Here is a 17,967-nt window from a genome sequence, read left to right on the forward strand (position 1 = left end):
TCACTAAGTCATCTTGTCCGTTAGTATCTACAGATAAAAATGGATTATACTCTTCGCAGTGGGTCCATAACATAAATGATGAACGAAGATTAATTTTGATGCAGTTTAAGATTTGCTGTGTCTGAATGCAGGGGTTAATGCTCTTACATCAGTTATTTTGATCTAACGTAGCTATAAGCTCCTGCTGCTTCCTGAATCAATTCCACTCGCTTACTTTGCCAACTAATGCTTTTGAAAACATTTTTGCTGCATCTTGGCTATTTTTACACATCTGTATTCAGATATATTTGCCTTTTGTTGTGTTATGCTCAGTTTGTTTGTTGATTGCCACATTTCTTTTGTGGTTCTAGCCCTAGCAGGAACTGTATTCTCATGCAGTTAAAAATGAGTGTAATCATTGGATGTGAACTGTTACAACAGGACTTTCACTGCAGACAATATTAATATTGGTATTATCATAAAATTGTTCGCTTGAACAGCTAAAAATTCTTTATCAGCCTAGTGAAGGTGATACAAGCAACATTCCTGAAAGCCTTTTCTGTTTGTATTTCTTTTATTCTGTTGCTTATGCTTTTCTAGGCAGTGATTCTTTTACAGTCTGAGTTAGGTTATTTAGTAAACAGACAAGTGTGATTTATGGTTTTGCTGTGACACAGATCTGCTTTTCTCTATGTGAACAGATGTTTATGTATGTCATTCAGGAAAGGCATATTTATTTTGCTCTTTATAGTTCTCTGTTGTGGTGGCCCTCAATTTCTTAATAACTTCCCTAGATGTGATGAGTTCTCTGATTTACTAATATGGGTCATTCTCAATTTAAGATAATACAGCCTCCCGACTACAACTTAACTTTTAAGATTTATAGTAGCTATATTCCATTTCTCCATCTATCAGTAATTTGCACCTTCTTTTTCATTAGAAAAATACTTTTAGTAAGGTTTTGAATTCATCATGAGAAAAAAAATGGAAATCAATGATAATTTTCTATATACAGTCACATAATGACTTCTGAAATATGGCATTGTGTAGGAAATCATATGTATGGGAAGTAAAATTCGGATACTCTACTGGCTTTTTCAGAAGCTTGTTGTAGAATTCAGACCGAACTGCCTGTAATATTATGTGCCTCCTTGAGGTGCGCTGAGTTTAATAGTCGAGCTGTAACACACTGTTTTTAAGATTAATATCTTAATATCCATGTAGTAATAAATCTGTAATTTGTAACCAAACACCTTCATAGCCAATCTATCTCCAGTAATACATTGTCAGACCACCATTTCTTCTCTTATCTATGTTTTTGATTAATTCATATATAAACCCTACAGAAAGATTGTTTAAATTGATTGCCTGTTAATTTCTTAACTCCTTAAAGTATCCTTTACAAAATTCAAACATTCAGCTGTGAGTGGAAAAAAAAGTTTCATGCCAGTATTAGGATAAACTATCTGGATTAAAACCCATGCCTGATTCACCATAGGAATCTATTATCTTGGAAAAGTCTGAAGACAGACATTAGCTTTAGTATATATTTGAAGATCATGAAAGATAGGACTCCTGACAGTGCAGGATATAGTGTATTTTAATAAAGACATTATAGCATCAAGACTTGTATGTGTAAATGCTGGGAGTTTGGTGAAATGAATACAGCCCAACTGCAGGTATTTTAATAGTGTGAAGGGTCTGCTAAGTGGGACTCTAGCTGTGTAAGATTTCAGTTAAATTAAAAAAAAAAAAAGAGAATTACAAAATCCAGAAATGGAAGAGGAATGCATTTAGACTTCTGACTGGAAGAGTTTGTTCTTTACAGAGGATACTATCAAACTAATAAGCATCTGTCCTCTGTATTAGATGGAGAAGGTTAAACACATACAATGAATGTGTTAAAATAACCATTTGGAAGCTGCACATAAACATACAAAAGCATATGAATTAATAAATTATTGGGGTTTGTACTGTCAAAGTGTTAACTCATTTTTCTCTCCTAATTTTATCTTAATGTTGGATTATTTAGAAATGATCTTCAAAGTAGTAAGGACATTTACACCATTTTCTTTATAATGGATAAGAAGAAAATATAGTTCTGGTCTTTTTAATATACATCTGAAATTGAGCTCTTATCTATACTATGAAACTTGAAGGCTATCTGGAAAACAAATCCAGTTATAGCTTAAGCATTTGAGAAGGTGAAATCTGGTTTAATTACTTCTTTCAAAAGAAAATTATCTCTTTCAACTTTTTATTATTAAAACTCTGGTTATTTTTATCACTATAAAAAAGGACAAGCTTGGAAGAAAAGCTGTCTTCATGGAGTTCACATTCTAGTCTTTGTTACTTAATACTCAAGCTGAAAATTTGAGTCCTTATACAAACTTCTGATTGTCTAGAAAATAAGCCAGAAAAAATGCATTATGACAGATAGTATTTGTATTCTTAGATAGGGGATTAGAAAAAAATAATTTAAGCATTAGAAATAGCAAAATGGGTATGGGGTTTTTTTTAATTATCTTTTTAAAAAGGTCATCATTATTGCTGAACATGCATAAAAATAACAGCAGAAATATTGTGCTTTCTCTTGCTGTAGTAAAGGCTTTACCCAATGCAGTGAAAATATGCTGTTGTGATATAAAATAAAGTTGAAAGTGATGAAGTCACATTTCCATTTCATTTAAGAGTTCTAGAGCTGTTTTAGGAGTGAATGTAGCTTTGCATTTGCAAGAGAACTAAATACAGGGCCATTGCCCTTGCTACTGCTCAGATGAGATCTACAGCCTCTGACCAGTCCTCAAGTGAAGGGGCTGAAGGAGAGATAAGGGATGAGACATAAGATTGTACCCTATGCAAATAAGATTCAGATATTTGCTCAAATCCCATTTGCCTCCTTGAAACAGCAGTACTTCACGTGTATAGATTTGGCTTAGTGTCTGGATATAAAATCAAGTACGATATCCAGTTACCTTAAGCGTCCATTTCTCAGGAAATTAGACTGGAATCTTAAAAACTTCATACATCTCTGTTAGAGCCCGAGACCAGCAGATACTCATTTTACAGAAAAAACTTGAAGATATTTCCAAATCTAGTCATGTATCACCCTAATGGAATAAGCAGTGACAATTAATTTCTTTCTGGGCAGAATTGTAAGAGAGGCCAGGGAAGAATGCATGAGAATGGTGTGAGGAAATGGATGTAATTTTTATTAAATTGAGATAACTTTTTAAAATTTTAATGTAAAACCCACCCAAAGATCTCTGTAGATAAGTGAAATGAAAAGATGTGCTACTACGTTCTACCCTCCCCTTAAAAGCCTATCAAATATATAATGCTGGTCCAAGCAAGTATTACCCAATTAATCCCACTGTTTTTGATGGAAAGTATGAAATATTGTGAAGATGTTTGTGAAGACTAGTAGCTTAGTAGGCTAGTTGGGTAAAGTGCCATTTTTCTAGTATCTAAACAATTAGAAATGCTACTTAAAAATCTATTACATCCTCATGAGACACTGACTTCTTTTGGCCAATGATATTTAAGATATCTTAGTTTTAATAGAAAAATCGGATGGATAGGAGGACTAAGCAAAGGGAAATTTAACAGTGAGGAAAGGAAGTAAGCTGAAACAGTGGAAAGGAAGAGAGAAAATATTTGTATGAAGAAACTTTTTGTGAAATATTTGGTAGAAGGTTTTGCCTCCAGGTAGGATCTAACACACATTTCTGTTGACATGTATCATGTAGCTAAGCTTTGAGAAGTGAGACTCCTTTACCCATGTGTTTTTGTTGTGCCCAGTTATCCAAATATTCTTGGATTACTTTAAATATTATTACTAAATAATAGTAATTTTGTCAGATAACCAATTCTCTTTAAATTGAACATTTCTCTAAATTAAATTAATTTTGTGTTAACTGAAAATATATTGGGGGGGGGGCCTTGCTGCTGCTTACTGCCTAAATCAGAAAATATGTGATAGACAATCCCAGGAGCTCTTCTGCTCTTGAGGGAAGTGTCTCATCAGAAAGGTCTGCTAAAGAAGAGGGCTAGATACTTAGAAATGTGAATTCTATTTCTGACTTGGAGAACAAAGTCCCCAGGTGAAATAAGTGAATTTCTAACTACATGCTTTGAATTTTAATCAATAATGTTGAAGGCTTTTCCTGCTTAAAATACTTCTGTATTGATAAAGTAGATGATTATCACATTATAAGAATAGTTAATTATTATGTCTTTTAAAATTATTATAATTACAACTTTGTGCAATTCATGCATATTCCAAAAGTATTGGCTTTTTTTTTGTTGGTTGTTTGGAAGTATATGCAAAAATAATACATGGGGTAGCATTAGCAAAAGGATGTCAACTCCCTTAGTAGTCTAAGGGAGAAAATGGGGCACTTGTTTCTGTTGTGGCTGTCACTCATGAGTTTTTGAAGTTAATCTCTGTATGACTCATCTTTTAAAGCATAGAATGCTATTTCGGCCAAATCATAAAGGTAATATGATGCTTTATTAGTGTTTGAACCGTAAAAGGCCTTTTAATATTTTGTTGAACTGTGCATGATAAATCTAATATTATTTAATTGTGGAGCAAAGCAAGAGGTGTGTTACATAGGATTATGATTATTTTTACTGGTAATTTTATATCTGTGTCCTTTGCTTGTGCTCCATGCGTAGGGAGTTGGCCTCTCAGTCCATGGACATTTCCGAGTTGCTACAGAAAAGACACTTTTCGCAATGCCAGAAACAGCAATAGGTAAGTATTTTAACAACTTATCACATGTTAATGTGTTTAAAGTTGCACTGTTTGTGTAATCAGGATGAAATGTCTTTGACTGAAAGCAGTGGCAGTAATGAAAGAATTTTAAAAAGGAACGGGAGATGACCATATATGGAAAGTATTTTCTATTAAATTAATAGAAACTTACCTGTATTCTGGGAGATTGATCATTGAGGTTCTTAACCTGGGGTTTATTGTTTAGATTGACACAAAGACTGTCAGGATACATTTCTTTAAAAATGGAAGTAGATCTGAGGAACTAAGTCTTTGCCACAGGTGCAGGCAGATAAAGTCTGAAGATCCCAGTGCAAGTATGTCAGCTTTACATTTGGAACTCAGTATAAGTCAAACTGGCTGTACTACAAGCTGATCTGCAATGTTAATGAGATTTTGAAATTCCAGCTTTTCTTGTAGATTATTAACACAGACCCATTACAGTTGAGTACAGATTACGTGCAGGTGAGATCACAGTGTCATTGTCTTTTTTTTTTTTTAAATAGCAACATGCACCTTGTGTTTTCTAATGTTTGATCCTACAGCTTCTTTGTCAATTCTGAGATGTACAAAAGAAAATGTTGTGTCTCAGAGCTATATGAAGATGGTGATATGGCTCAAGAAAAGTCAGTTCGATTAAAGTGAACCCTCCTGTGAAATCATTCACCTTTCCCTTCAAAACAACCCTGGCACCAACAGGGTATCCACATTGAACCTGTTATTGGCTGGCATATATACTTCATTAATGCTTTCATCAATGTCCAAGTCCCTTCTCCCTGCTTATCAATAATGTTTATGAAGAGTGCTCAAAACCTATAACCTATCCTGCATTTCTCGCCTGCAAAATTTCTAGTTTCTACATCTTTCCAAAGCAAGGCAGCTGAAGGATGATTGCAATTGTTCTTATCTCTATGCAGGAGAATGAGGCTAGCCTGTAATATGTGGCCCTGTTGAACATATTTATTCAGAATAGAGAACCTTATCTGGTGGATAAACAGCTTAAATGGCACCAGACATGGTGCTATTAGGTTCCGTCTTAGTTTCACCTCAAAGAATTAGCTGTAAGGAGTAGTGACCATTATTTTCTTAAAAGAATTTCCAAACAGTTACGTAATGTTAAAACTAAGAAATAATGTAAAAAAAAAAATCAGGACTCAGTTCTGAAAAGAGAATAAAAGTTATAATATTCTGCTTTTGTTGAGAATATTTTAAGTACAATAATGTCATTACAACTAAAGTTAAAATGCATGCTTAGCTAATGATTGGATTTTTGTAGTGCCTCCTGTTAGTAATGCTTAAAAGGTCTAGCATTCTTCATATTTTAAAGGGTGTCTTACACATATTATCTATTGTTTATTGCTATCCAGCCTGTATGAAACATTTCACAAGACTTACTCTGAAATTCTTAAAATATTAAATGAGCTGTGAGCATCAAGTCAAATAAAACATAATAAACCCTCCAAATGTAAGCAAGCTCATTATCATTTTAACTCCTGAAAAAAATATTAGAGCAATTCCTGCTAGCTGATAAATGTCATGTATTTTTTCTGAACAAATAAGTTTGGGATGAGAAAAAAAAAACTATTGCAACCCTCCAAATATTTTTCTCTGCTGAAGGAAAACGTAGTAAACTAAATAACTCAAGCATTAATACAACATGAATTTGCTAAACTCCTGAAGTTCATAATCAGTTGTTGTGCAAGAAAACCATTTGAAGGAAACGATTTTTTTTTTCTGAAAACTAAACAGAGAGGTTCTTTGGCATATAAAATTATTCTAATAATAAAGATACCTTCTTTGCTTTCTTCTTCAAAGGAAAAGATATGAGTAGTCTTATATTAACAAAAATTATGTACTTTACATACATTTCTTGTGTTGACAAGGACTTATTTAAACAAAAATAGGTTGTGAAGACATGTAAAGGAAAAGCTTAGAATTTGCTTAGGAAAGTAATTAAAAGCCTTTTACGATCAATTAGAAGTGAAACCATTGAAATCTGTTTGGGTTTAAGGGCTTAGCTGCTTTGATCTCTGTGGTGTATGTTTAAAATGTCTAGCTGTCTAGATACGGTATTAATTGATTTTTTCATATGTTCACTTATTTCAGTAGGCATTACACCTTTTCTGTGAAATGAAAACAAAGCGTTCATTCAGCTGCTACATTTTCACACAATTATTCTGCATTTATACACCACCATAAATAAAAGGATATAGATAGATATGCCACTTTGCAAATAGGAATAAAAGGCAGTTCTAGACTGTAGGAGTTCGAAATTTAAATAGATAAGATAAAGCACTGGAGAGCAGCTTAGGTGTAGGAGGCTGTGGAAGAACCACTGGTGGGAAGAACAAAAGATGAAAGTATATTGTAAGAAGTGGGCTTTAAGGTGGTGTTCTATTAATAGTGGACACTTTCTTGTATATCCCTCTAAGTTTTTAGCTTTCTGTGAGTCAATTATTAATAAATCTCCAACCACCTCTGCAAGATAAGGTAGGAATGTAGTAGCACTACCTTTATCTCATGCTTGGCAACTGCAGAGTTTCACAGTTGGGATTACAGTGAAGCGTGTTGCATCTGACTCAGAGCATAGACTGCAAGTCAGCATTACAGGCATAGGCTTTTAGCCTGGTCAGCCCAGCAGACATTCAGTTCTTCTCTTATTTAAGTAGGGATTTGAGAAATAATTGGTAAATGCTATCAAAAGGAAAAAAAAAAAATCAAGTGTATGGAATACGTTAAGAGAAACCCAGTAGCAGGCAGAAACATATGGGAAGCATTATTGAGAGAATTAAGAAGAATATGTAGAACGGGGACAAGAGCAGTAAAATTATGAAAAGAAAGGAAGACAGGGACCTTGAAAAGGGTACAGTAGAAGCTGTAGTGGACTACATTTATGCAACCAAGTAAGTTTAAAGTGGATTAGTTACACCTTCACTAATCCTGTTTGTAAATTCCTTAATAATTAAAGAAACCTTCATTCAGTTTATTTTATTTGCCTCTAAAGCAACGTAAGCTAATCAACTTCACAGTTTATTTAGAACTAATTTCCCTGTGCATGGCCATGTGGAAGGGCCCTATAGATCTCAATAGGAAGATGGCTTTTCCTCTGGAAACTTAGTGGCGCATGGGGAGAATAGTACTTCACCATCGGTAGTTTAATTACAGCAAAGAGGAAAAGGTTGTTGCTGTTGCAGTCCTGGTGGATGGGGAGAATAATGTAATTGCCTTTTTGCTTTGGAGGGCATTTGTAAGAGGCGTTTCATTTTGAAATGAGGGATTTTTTTGCAGTAGTAGGATATCCAAGGGGAGACAGATGAATAGAAACATAAAACTAAACAACAGTCTGGGCATCAACATTATAGATATGATGGCTCAAACTGAGAAGGCAAAACTCAGAGGAGACTATTCAGAATGTGAGTACAGATCAAAAAGGTAGGTGATGAATTGGGGTTAATACAGCTTAGGGCTTTTAAAGGGTACCAACAAGACATTTCAGCATTTTAGAAGAGCTGTATGTCTCAGTGGCCTGTGGGATGAGGAATAAATCAGTTAATGGCAACATACACATCAGTGGGAATGGGAATAGAATACTACAGCTGATAGGAAGTGGCTCCTAAAAACAACTTTGTGCTGTATTAGAGGCAGCAGAACTAAGGGAGGACCAAGAGGGAACCAGAGGAGAAGCTGAGAGGCGGGTGTTAACATAAGGCAGTGATGAACTTTAAAGATTATTGAGAAGAGGAGAACACTGAAGAGAAGCTGTCTGAAAGAAACCTCCCCTTGATTCCACCCAAGGGGGAGGAATATTCAGGGACCACTAATTTCCCACATCTTAAAATACTTGTAATAGGGTCTTTCTATAATACATACATTGACTCTTTTGTGACTGAAAGCAATTGTGAGTGAAAAATTACCACCTTTTATCAGAACCCCGTTTAAACTCCTTATGTACATCTTAATCTTCCCAGTTAATAGCTCTGCTTTGGCAAGTGTTTTCTGAGTTTCTTGTTGCTCGTTTATATTCTTTTTAATTTATTTTCATGTTTTATTTATTCTCTCAAAGTGGAAAAAACACCACCACACCTTTAATATCTTCAAAAGACTTTCAGTTTCATGAATGCAACATTGGTGATTATTTTGAAGTAGTAAGTTGACACTGCTTCTTTCCATTTCGATTTCTGAGATTAATACAGCTAAGCTTAAGTTTTCTTAAGTTTAAATATCTTAAAAGTTACAAAAACTCTTTCAGTTTATTTTGTAGGTGATTAATGTAACAGAAGAAGGTAGATACTGACAAAGTGATGATTTTAAATATTTAAACTTTGATAAAAGTATGTATTTTTCAACTACAACTTTTAAAAGTCTCTTAAATTTCATTCACAGCTTTGAATTTTTAAAAATTACCCTACTCTGTAGATTTAAAAGAAATATAAATGTAAGATAGTCACTAAACTGGAAAGTTTTATAGTTTTTTTAAATTGCAGGTTAGTCATAGTCCTGTCAAAGAGCCAGGTATTAGGTCAGCATCTCGTGCCTCCACCTTCAGGAAGACCCTGGCAATATTGTTGACCTATCAAATCCAAAATTTGTTCAAACTTAGCTGTGCAAGAGGCACTTCATCGTTTGATATTTTTATCATAATAAAAGATTTCAGAGAAAAAGCAGCATCCAGTTTGCGTTTGCACGAATTATTTCACAATTCTTTGTGTCATTTCTGTTTTTTTGCTGCGAGCACACTTGATTCTTCAGGCATCTAAAAATGTCTCAAGTTGTTGGCAGATAGAATGAACACTATTGTCTGGTATATGTTTGTAAATTATGTGCCAGTGGAAAGGATACAGTTTGGAAGGTGTTCAAGAGTTTGCTTTCAGGAAGGGTTTTGATGACAGAGAAATGTCAAACAAAGTCAAGGATAAACTTGGGCAAGAGAGCCGTGCCTAAGTCAGGGAGATGAAAGTGAGACAAGAAGAAATAGCTACTAAGTTATATGCATGATAGGACAAGTTCTTCTCCCTTCACGTTTTTTTTGTTTTGTTTTGTTTATTACAGGCCTTTTTCCTGATGTAGGTGGAGGATATTTCTTGCCAAGACTATCAGGAAAGATTGGCTATTACCTTGCACTAACAGGATTTAGGCTGAAAGGAAGAGATGTACTAAAAGCTGGCATCGCTACCCATTTTGTAGAATCTGAAAAGGTAAGCTGCTAACCAGTGCTAGCAAGGGCGCAGCGTACAACCGTAATGACAAGTTTGAGTTGTGTAGCACACCAATATACCTTTACTAACTTGAATGTATGCAGAGGCGCAATTATATTAACTGGTCTTGCACTGTGAATGGGGATCATAAGATACTCTCAAGCTGTCATTATAACACTTGCCAGCTAGTGACAGCTTTGCTTGGAAGAGGGGGCAAATGTTGCTGTCTTCATGATTCTACTGTTGAAGGGCATGATTTACTAAGCATAATTGAAGTTGCTTGAAAAATTGTACAATTTAGACAACAGTGTCTGAGATTAGAGATTATTTATAGAACTGCAAAGTTTTTAGTCTAGGTAACACCCCATTATTGTGTTCTTTATCAGTCTCCTTAACAGATACCCTATTCGTTTCTTACAGTGGCTGTAAGAAAGTGTAAAAATTAGCATATTTGATAAAGTCAGAGTCATAAGATTCCAGTATCTTGCATGGACATAAGTGAAGAAGAAACAATGACTTGCTTGCCTTCTCTGTATAAAGACCCATGACTGTCATTGTGGAGCTGGTTAGATACGATTTTGAGCACAGCATGGTTGCCAGGCTCCTGCTCTTTCCTTTCGGACTGTTGTAGGCTGGCTTTAACTGCTGCAGCTGGAGCACTGCATTGGGGGTCTGCTTGGGAAGCAGAGTTCTTTGCTCATCACTGCAGACATAATTAAATCCAGGCGGTTCAACACCAAAAAGTGAACTCTGGCTCCTTGTATTGTTTACTTGGTACCTCTTTAAGATCTGTCCGAAAGTTGGGGGGTTGGAGGGTATTTATATACATATGTACTATATAGTACTATTACCATAGCAGTAATAATCCAAGAAGTACATTTTGTTTTACTTTGAATTAAATCTTATTTTTAATAGCTACCTGCCTTAGAGAAAGACCTGATAGCACTGAAATCTCCTTCAACAGAAAATATTGCAGACTTGCTGAACTCTTACCATATGAAGGTAATCTGATCAGTTAGTGAAATCAAGCAGAACTGTTAAATATATGTAAATGCAAATTCTTTTTTATCCATGCTACTGATCATTTGTTTTATGGTTAAAAAATAATGGGTTTCCAAACTCTTTGCACCCTATAAAATACTAATTTGTAGCGCTAATACCTACAGTAGTCAAAATTAAAATTTAAGTCTTTCTTCACTTATTCATTTTGGATACCCCTCAAATTCCTATTGTGATCACCTCTCTCTTTTTCTATGTGTGTATGTAAGTTTCCAGCCAGTAACACGGTGATGCAGAAAATATATTGCTGCTTAATTTTTCCCCTGTTATTCTTGGATTTCTAGCATACTTTGCAGAAGGCAAAATAGATAGCCACTATCAGGCTGGGAGTTGTACATGATGGCAAATGCAATCTGGGGAGTTAGCCTGAAATTCAGGGATTCTGACAAACACAAACGACAGGGGTTGAACCTACGGGCCTAGTCCAGAGGCTGCAGAAGTTATAGTGCCAGTTATTAAATGCTACGCTGCTCACTTGGAAGCGGATGTTATATTTCCATCCCAGAAACTTTCTCTTTATCAACCTGAAGAAATACTTTGCTAGCTTGATGCATTTGATGTGAATTTTAGCATTATTTTGATGCAGACCATCTGCAGTCCAGATTTGAAGCCTGAATTTAAAGGCTCAAATTGTTCCTTTAATTTCTCAAATATTTTATATATTTGTAATCTTGAGATAATTGAAAGACTGTGAATAAGCACAGTGAATAAGCAGTTATCAATAGGATAAGTATTAGCAGAGTGCAGATACATTGTAGAGACAGCATCTGAGGTCTTACAGCAATATTTTCAGGGGGGGGAAAGGTGCTGTTTTCCCAGTGGACAAACCCATAGTTCCCTGTTGTGATTTTAGAGGTGAATGTAAGTATATTGATAATACATAATTAGTATTTGTATTAGCCCCATGTAACAATGGGCATGAAAAGAAAAGGTTTTGGCTTTACAATCAGTTTATTCAGTGGCTGTTTTAGCTGTTTTGATGTGCATTGTAATTTTATTTCAAAAGAAAGGAAACTTCTGGAGTCAAACCAGGATTCAATGTGTTCAGTCAATCTGAGTATTACTCCCCAGTTGTTTGGCTTTAAAATGAGCAGTGTCTACTCTTGTTATTTCTGTTTTGGAATTACTAAGTTTATATATAAAGATTAATTAGAAAAATAAATGGGATGAGCTAATTTACGTAGTAGTACTGGTTATTTTGACAAAATAGAAAGCTATGAAATAGGAGTGATTATATGTTGCAGTATCCTGCTTTACAAGATGACATTGAGCGGAAAAGGAAGCTGTGTATTTTTAGTTATCAGAGCTGAAATGACAGGGAACCTTTCTCAGCTTCAGCTGCTGTTACTGAAACATCTGCTTATGTCCTAAACCCCTTAATGCCAGAAGATCTGAAACATTTGACAGCCTTTCCACATAGGGCCAACAGATCTTTCACACTCCTTAGTTGTCTAAATAAAATTTTGTAAAATGATAGAGAAAAGATAGGGAAGAGAAATGTATTTTTTGGTTGTTTTTTTAAAAAATACATATATACATGCCTGTATATTTTTTTAAGAAAATAAAACTTTTTTTTTAAAAAAACATTCTCAGGTTTTTGAGTAGATTTGTCTACACTGGCTTTCTTACTGTGTATTTGATGGAAATGCATTGACAGAATAATCATGATTACTAGATAACCACCCAGTCAAATACACACACATAGTAGCTCAGAGTAAGCACTGCATTATGAGGTGACATCTTTAACATTCACAAGATAAAGTGACAAGTTCATTTCTATACACTGCAAAATTGTATTTCATTAAAAATGTCACTGTCTTACGAATATTAAATGTTCATTTATGATATTATGATGTTTCTGTAACACAAGTCATTGAAATTTTTCAGTACTGATAAGCTTTTCAGTCTAAAATAACCAAATAAAATATGTATTTGCCTTTTAAACAGAGCAAAATTGATCAAGAAAAAGAGTTTGTTCTTGATGAACATATGGAGAAGATTAACAGGTATTCGGCAATCTTCTTTTTTATTCTTTTGTATAGAGAACATGAAGTTAAATCCAGTAACAGTATCAGTGTTCCACAGGTAAGGCGATAGAAACGACATTCAAGTTAGTCATTTAAATTTTTTGTCTTTAGGGTGCTTTATCTGAAGCTCATTAAATATTTCAGTGGTCTGTATATTAAATACTTGAGCATATTTGCCTGATTCATACACCATTATATTAAGCAACTACCCTATGGCAGATGACACCAAGCTGGGCGGGAGTGTTGATCTGCTGGAGGGTAGGAAGGCTCTGCAGAGGGACCTGGACAGGCTGGATCGATGGGCTGAGGCCAACTGTATGAGGTTCAACAAGGCCAAGTGCCGGGTCCTGCACTTCGGCCACAACAACCCCAGGCAACGCTACAGGCTTGGGGAAGAGTGGCTGGAAAGCTGCCCGGAGGAAAAGGACCTGGGGGTGCTGGTTGACAGCCGGCTGAACATGAGCCGGCAGTGTGCCCAGGTGGCCAAGAAGGCCAACGGCATCCTGGCCTGTATCAGAAGTAGTGTGGCCAGCAGGAGCAGGGAGGTGATCGTGCCCCTGTACTCGGCACTGGTGAGGCCGCACCACGAATCCTGTGTTCAGTTTTGGGCCCCTCACTACAAGAAGGACATGGAGGTGCTGGAGCGTGTCCAGAGAAGGGCAACGAAGCTAGTGAAGGGCCTGGAGCACAAGTCTGATGAGGAGCGGCTGAGGGAACTGGGGTTGTTTAGTCTGGAGAAGAGGAAGCTGAGGGGAGACCTCATCGTGCTCTACAACTACCTGAAAGGAGGTTGTAGCGAGGTGGAGGTTGGTCTCTTCTCCCAAGTAACAAGCGATAGGACAAGAGGAAATGGCCTCAAGTTGCACCAAGGGGGGTTTAGATTGGACATTAGGAGAAATTTCTTTACTGAAAGAGTGGTCAGGCCTTGGAACAGGCTGCCCAGTGAAGTGGTTGAGTCACCGACCCTGGAAGTATTTAAAAGACGTGTAGATGAGGCGCTTAGGGACATAGTGTAGTGCGCATGGTGGTGTTGGGTTGATGGTTGGACTCGATGATCTTAGAGGTCTTTTCCAACCTGTATGATTCTATGATTAAAATGAACATTTTCTATAGAAATTCGATGGGGATTTGTGAGAGTAATTGTTCAGCTGGACAGGAAATGTTACGTAGCGCATTTATACTCATTGGTATAAGGGCATTTCTATGATTGTTTAGAACTTCTGTGTATCAGAAAGGGAAGAAGAAATAAGTGAGAGTGATAAGAAGCAGCTAAAACTCTTGAAGAAGGATGGCAGTAACTAAGTTTAGAGACAAAAGATGTTGATACCAAACCAGTAGAATGGAGCTGATAGCTAAAGATTTGATGTGTTATAAAAATACAGATAAGACTGATGGTAGTAGTTAAAGTTTCTGGATAAATATCAGAGTTTGTAAGTGAGGTTTATTGAAATGCTAGAGATTTGTAAAGGAAAAGGAGATGCCTGTCAACTGAGTTACTTAAAACTGAACAACAGGGAACACATTGCTAAGAAAAGCCAAATGAGTTGGTTATGCTCTGTTTCTAATTTCTGTTGTTACTAGCACTTCATAGAGAAGAGGAAGGCTGAAGCAGTTCATTCATTTATTAACTTTTTTTTCCTTTTAGTCTTTTTTCAGCAAATAGTATGGAAGAAATTGTTAAAAAATTAAAGCAAGATGGTTCTCCTTTTGCCATTAAGCAGCTAGAGGTAATGTCTTCTATGGTATTTTTGTTAGAGATTTTAAGTCTGGTTCTGTACGTTCTTATCATGGGGCAGACTTCAGTCACCTTATTAACATAACTAATACTACGTAACACCAGTAGGACATTGGACCGAGATCCTCAGGTTCTCACATATAGTCCTGTGGGATTGTCAGTAGTTCTGCTCAGACAAGAATATTGCTCTTATAAAACCACACCATCGTATGAATACCATCATATGTTGCATAAAATTGTAATCTAGTAAAAAAACCAAACTCCCTTTCCCTTTTCCCCTCCCCACGATCAGGGGGTTGTTGGTGACAAAGGTTCCTTTTATAGCTTCTCATTTTATTGCCAAGGGTTGGAATAAAACAATGCCAGAACAATGTTGTTCGTTTTCTTCCATTCCAGGTACCTCATTTAGGTAAACAGCAAGCAATTTACCATCACAAAGTATTTTTTGATCTTTTTAATGCATTTCTGAGTGTTGGATGTAGTCACAACTCAAAAAAATATACAGTAATACTACACACTTAATACACATTTCAGGCTCAAAAGCAAAAAGCAACTTACATTCATTTATAAGTAATGTGTGTATTTTCTCTTTTTCCTTTGAAGTATCTGTATTCAGGTGCCGTGTAGAAGTTTGTCTTGGAGCTATTAAAATACTATTTACAATTGGATAGAACACAAGCATTTCTCCAACAAAAGCTTTGTTTTAACTTTAGTTACAGCTTACAGAAGAAATCCTGCTCTTGTAATAAAATAAAACATCCGTCATCTTCAGATTTTCATTTGAGCAGAAGGAATATAATTTTATTATGTAGTATCATTAACATTATCCTATCCCAGATACAAAGATATATTTTTGGTTTTAGTTTTTAATTAAAAAGATTTAACATTTTGTCACTGGAACTCTCAAACAGTTTTTGAGAAAGGAAGTTTTAAAATTATCTTTGTGCCAACCAGTACGCCTAGTACATTGCAAGAAGTTTAGCGTATGTATTACAAAAGCAAAATCGAATGAAAGGGAAAGCTAATTTTTTTCCCCACTTGTATTCAAGTTTCATTGAATAAAGGAGTCAAAAGAGCTAGTGCCAGAATAATCATTTTATGTGTTTGTAGACTTGAATTTTACCATAGGCTACCATCATGGTTTCCTCCCGAACTCTGTAGGCTGTATGATTCAGTTCTTCACTTTTTCTTTATGTTATAGGTGGCAGGGAAAGTATTTATATTAAGGTCTGTTGAGACAGTTTGATAGCATGTTAATAGCAGTCACTTTTGGTGGCTCTTATTTCTTTATAGTATTGAGTTATAAGGCAGTATTTTATTTGTAGATTTTATGAAGTTTAATATAATTCTACAGGGATATTATATTGATTAGTTTCAGTGGAGGTTGAAAACAATCAAGAATTATTTGCATATAGCTTTTCCTAAGTTAATTTCAAACAATTTTATGGTACTTTAAAACATAATCAGTCATAGTGGAACTTTTTAAAATAGCATATAGCCTTTAAAGGATGCTTTGTTCAAAATACAGTTTCTACTACAAGAGATGGAAAGAGTCCGGAAACACTTTGTTACTGAAATATGTTAACTAGATAGTTTGTTCTGCTGTGTTTGCTCTAGTTACCCAAACCTGCTCGATTTGTTTTCTTCATCTGCAGCCTCGTAACTCAGGCTATTAAAATAAATTCTTGTTGTTTAGGGGGGGTACATTTGTTTCATATTTTTAATTTAGAACTTAAAACTATGTCATCTGCTTCAAAGTTATGATTTTGTGTAACTGATTTTTTTTTTTAATTCCTGAACAAAAGAAGTCGTTTCTTTGTTGCTTCTTCAGTTTTCTTATTTCATGTCTTTAATAGGACTTTATAGCAGCTTTTTTCTTTCATACGATTAATAAATGAATGACAGTCCTTAGAGTTGACAGAAGTTCCTGAACAATTGTCTGTTAATTGTTCTGTTCAAGAGATGAGACTGTGTTAATATGAGTTGCTTCTGTCCATACAGAAATTTGTAAAAAGAAAAAAAACAACAAAAAAACCAAACCACCTCATATTTTCAAGCAGGAGCAAGGCTTATTAGTATGAACAAGTACGTAAGTTTCAGACGTGTTTCTAACAGCACATATTCTGTGCTAAGCAGTAGGATTAAGTAAGCTTGTAGGATCAGATACTTAATTTCTTCTGTGAAAGATCCACAAAACCAAAGAAGGAAAATGCATTTGTGAGGGAAAAAGGTTAAAAAGGGATTCGGGTATAAATCTGGCTTTCTCCAGGAAATGCTTGCCAGTTAAACTGGAGGTTTTGTTTTACTAGGGAAGCAGAATTGTAATTAAACTTAATTGTAGCTGGAGGAATAATGGTAGCTTGCACCCTAGCAGTTGAGCATTTTACACCACCTACAGACAAGAGCACTGGAGGTCACATCGCTTAGAGGAGCGGAGTTCAAAGAACTGATTAGAGCAGGGAACACGTAGCAAAACCACGACAGTCTGAGATTATCAGACGTTATCCTTGACAGCAGTTCGCCAGCTTGTGTGAAGCAAGGCGTTTTCCTTAGCAAGTACCAAGAGTATGTCCATAGATGATAGTTTCCTGTCACTTTGTGAAACCAAGGTTTCACTTCAGCGTCCAGGTATACAGGAACAACAGCACATTCAAATGATAAGTATAGAGACTGTAAAGGATTCAAGACAGCAATATGTATGCTTATTTTCTTTGTTTCCCTGTATATTTATTATGGTATATAGTAGTAAGCTTATGAAATAAGCCCTAATTGGAAGTCTAATACAAATACCCTAATTTGGAGGTACACCTTGGTACCTCCACACCTTGGATGTACAGATACCTTTTAGTGTTAATAAATGGAACTACTAGTTCTGCTATAATCCAAGTGTGCTGTGAGCCATGCTGTCCTAGGTATCCTGTTCTGTTCAGTCTACAGTACTACTGCTTTTTACTTTCAAAACATGCCTGCTTGGCAGGCTTTCACATATCTGATACTAAAGTGGTTTGCATGAATAAGAAGAATGTAAAGTTGTTAAAATTCTACTTGAGAATGGCTTCATGATTTAAATCACGTTTTGAACCCAGTTACAAATAGGTAGAAAGCTAGAGTACTAACACACTTTTCAAACTCATAATAAAATATTTTTTAAAACCTTTTATTTTGTAGCAGTACTTTGTTTTCAGGATTGACATG

At 35.5% G+C, this 17,967-nt stretch overlaps 1 protein-coding gene across 3 annotated transcripts in view; it reads left to right on the forward strand.

The window, feature by feature from the left end:
• The window catches only part of HIBCH (3-hydroxyisobutyryl-CoA hydrolase), a 49,347-nt gene that overhangs the window by 20,426 nt on the left and 10,954 nt on the right, over positions 1-17,967 (forward strand). For all 3 annotated transcript variants that reach the window (XM_075153656.1, XM_075153654.1, XM_075153655.1), the window contains exons 7-11: positions 4,660-4,738; positions 9,806-9,951; positions 10,867-10,953; positions 12,958-13,016; positions 14,683-14,764. In XM_075153656.1, coding sequence (XP_075009757.1) covers positions 4,660-4,738; positions 9,806-9,951; positions 10,867-10,953; positions 12,958-13,016; positions 14,683-14,764 — 453 coding nt within the window. The remainder of the gene's footprint in view (positions 1-4,659; positions 4,739-9,805; positions 9,952-10,866; positions 10,954-12,957; positions 13,017-14,682; positions 14,765-17,967) is intronic.

Source organism: Calonectris borealis, chromosome 6 (genome assembly GCF_964195595.1).
Source record: "Calonectris borealis chromosome 6, bCalBor7.hap1.2, whole genome shotgun sequence".
Classification (NCBI taxonomy): domain Eukaryota; kingdom Metazoa; phylum Chordata; class Aves; order Procellariiformes; family Procellariidae; genus Calonectris; species Calonectris borealis.